The sequence below is a fragment of the Corvus brachyrhynchos genome, unplaced genomic scaffold (genome assembly GCF_000691975.1).
Source record: "Corvus brachyrhynchos isolate BGI_N302 unplaced genomic scaffold, ASM69197v1 scaffold398, whole genome shotgun sequence".
Taxonomy (NCBI): Eukaryota; Metazoa; Chordata; class Aves; order Passeriformes; family Corvidae; genus Corvus; species Corvus brachyrhynchos.
This window is the reverse complement of record NW_008239780.1, coordinates 311,843-313,029: the sequence shown is the minus strand read 5'-3', so window position 1 is coordinate 313,029 and position 1,187 is coordinate 311,843. Positions and strand designations below refer to the sequence as shown.

Below are 1,187 nucleotides of genomic sequence, written 5' to 3'. Positions count from 1 at the left end.
GGGGCTGTGTGAGGGACTGACCGCTGCGCTCTCTTGCAGTCGTCGCATAAGACGTTCAAGATCAAACGCTTCCTCGCCAAGAAGCAGAAGCAGAACCGGCCTATCCCGCAGTGGATTCGCATGAAAACCGGCAATAAGATCAGGTAATGAGCTCGGCTGGTGCCTTCTGAGGAACTGCGGCCGCGCAGGCTTAGTCAGGCGGCCTGGGCCGTACGGGCCGAAGGCGGGAGCTGATGGCGTGTATGCCAGCAAAAGCGCAGTTTTGTGGTCGTGAGGGCCATGCAGGTGAGGCCTCTTGAGGCAGCGTGGGGCTTCCATGCCATTCTCTGCTGTAGTGGTTTTGTACCAGTTCTCTGCAAGCGTCCACAGACGTTCAGTGATGGTACATGTAACCTGAAAACTTGAACTGTATGTGTGGATGATTTATTCCAGATTTTGTACACTGGTAGCTTCTCTATTCCTGATATTCCCGTTCCCAATACCTGTCTTTCCTCATAGCTGCTCCTCTGGGCTCCTTCATTCTCAAGGAACAGTTCCTGAGCATGGGAGCTCTCAGGTTCAGGGGATGGTGTGTAAGGGAGGAAAGGACTTATTGGATGTATGGGAAATCAGACTGATAGTAGGAGATGCTTGGCACCTGACTGCGGAATTAATTTGCCATAGTTCCTTGCTTTCGTGTTGTGTTTGTTCTCAAGCATTGTGCTTAGGGAAATGCTGAGTGCTGTGACACACTGGGTGCGCATGGGGCATGCACAGGGTGGTGCCTGTCCGATGCCTCTAGCTGAAAGCTGCAGCATAGTTCGATCACTCAGGCAGTCAGAGAGCTTTTTATCTCGTACACTCCTTCATCTGGGTTTTTTAAGGCAACAGAATTCCTTTTTCTCTCTTTGTTCTAAGCAATGAGGAGAGCAACAGCAGCACTGGCTGGCTCACGCAGTGACACAGCACAACATTGTTAGATTCTGTTCTTGTAGCGGCTCTCAACTTGTTTCTAGGCAGGATGAGTGGTGTGTGCACTCAGCTGGATCCTTGTCTTCCACGTGCCAGGTTACAGCTGGGTTCTGTTCTAGCTAAATTGCAGTATTTTGAAATACTTGACCGTCGGGCAAAATCACAGATTTTTGTCTCCTGGCATTTGAGTAGCTGGGTCATCAGTTCTGTCCAAGCTTTATGTTAAAGCAGGCTGC

At 50.4% G+C, this 1,187-nt stretch overlaps 1 protein-coding gene across 1 annotated transcript in view; it reads left to right on the top strand.

The window, feature by feature from the left end:
- RPL39 (ribosomal protein L39) overlaps nt 1-1,187 on the top strand; it is a 2,773-nt gene that overhangs the window by 1,053 nt on the left and 533 nt on the right. Inside the window, exon 2 of the mRNA XM_017743093.1 lies at nt 14-143. Within this exon, the coding sequence (XP_017598582.1) occupies nt 14-143 (130 nt within the window). The remainder of the gene's footprint in view (nt 1-13; nt 144-1,187) is intronic.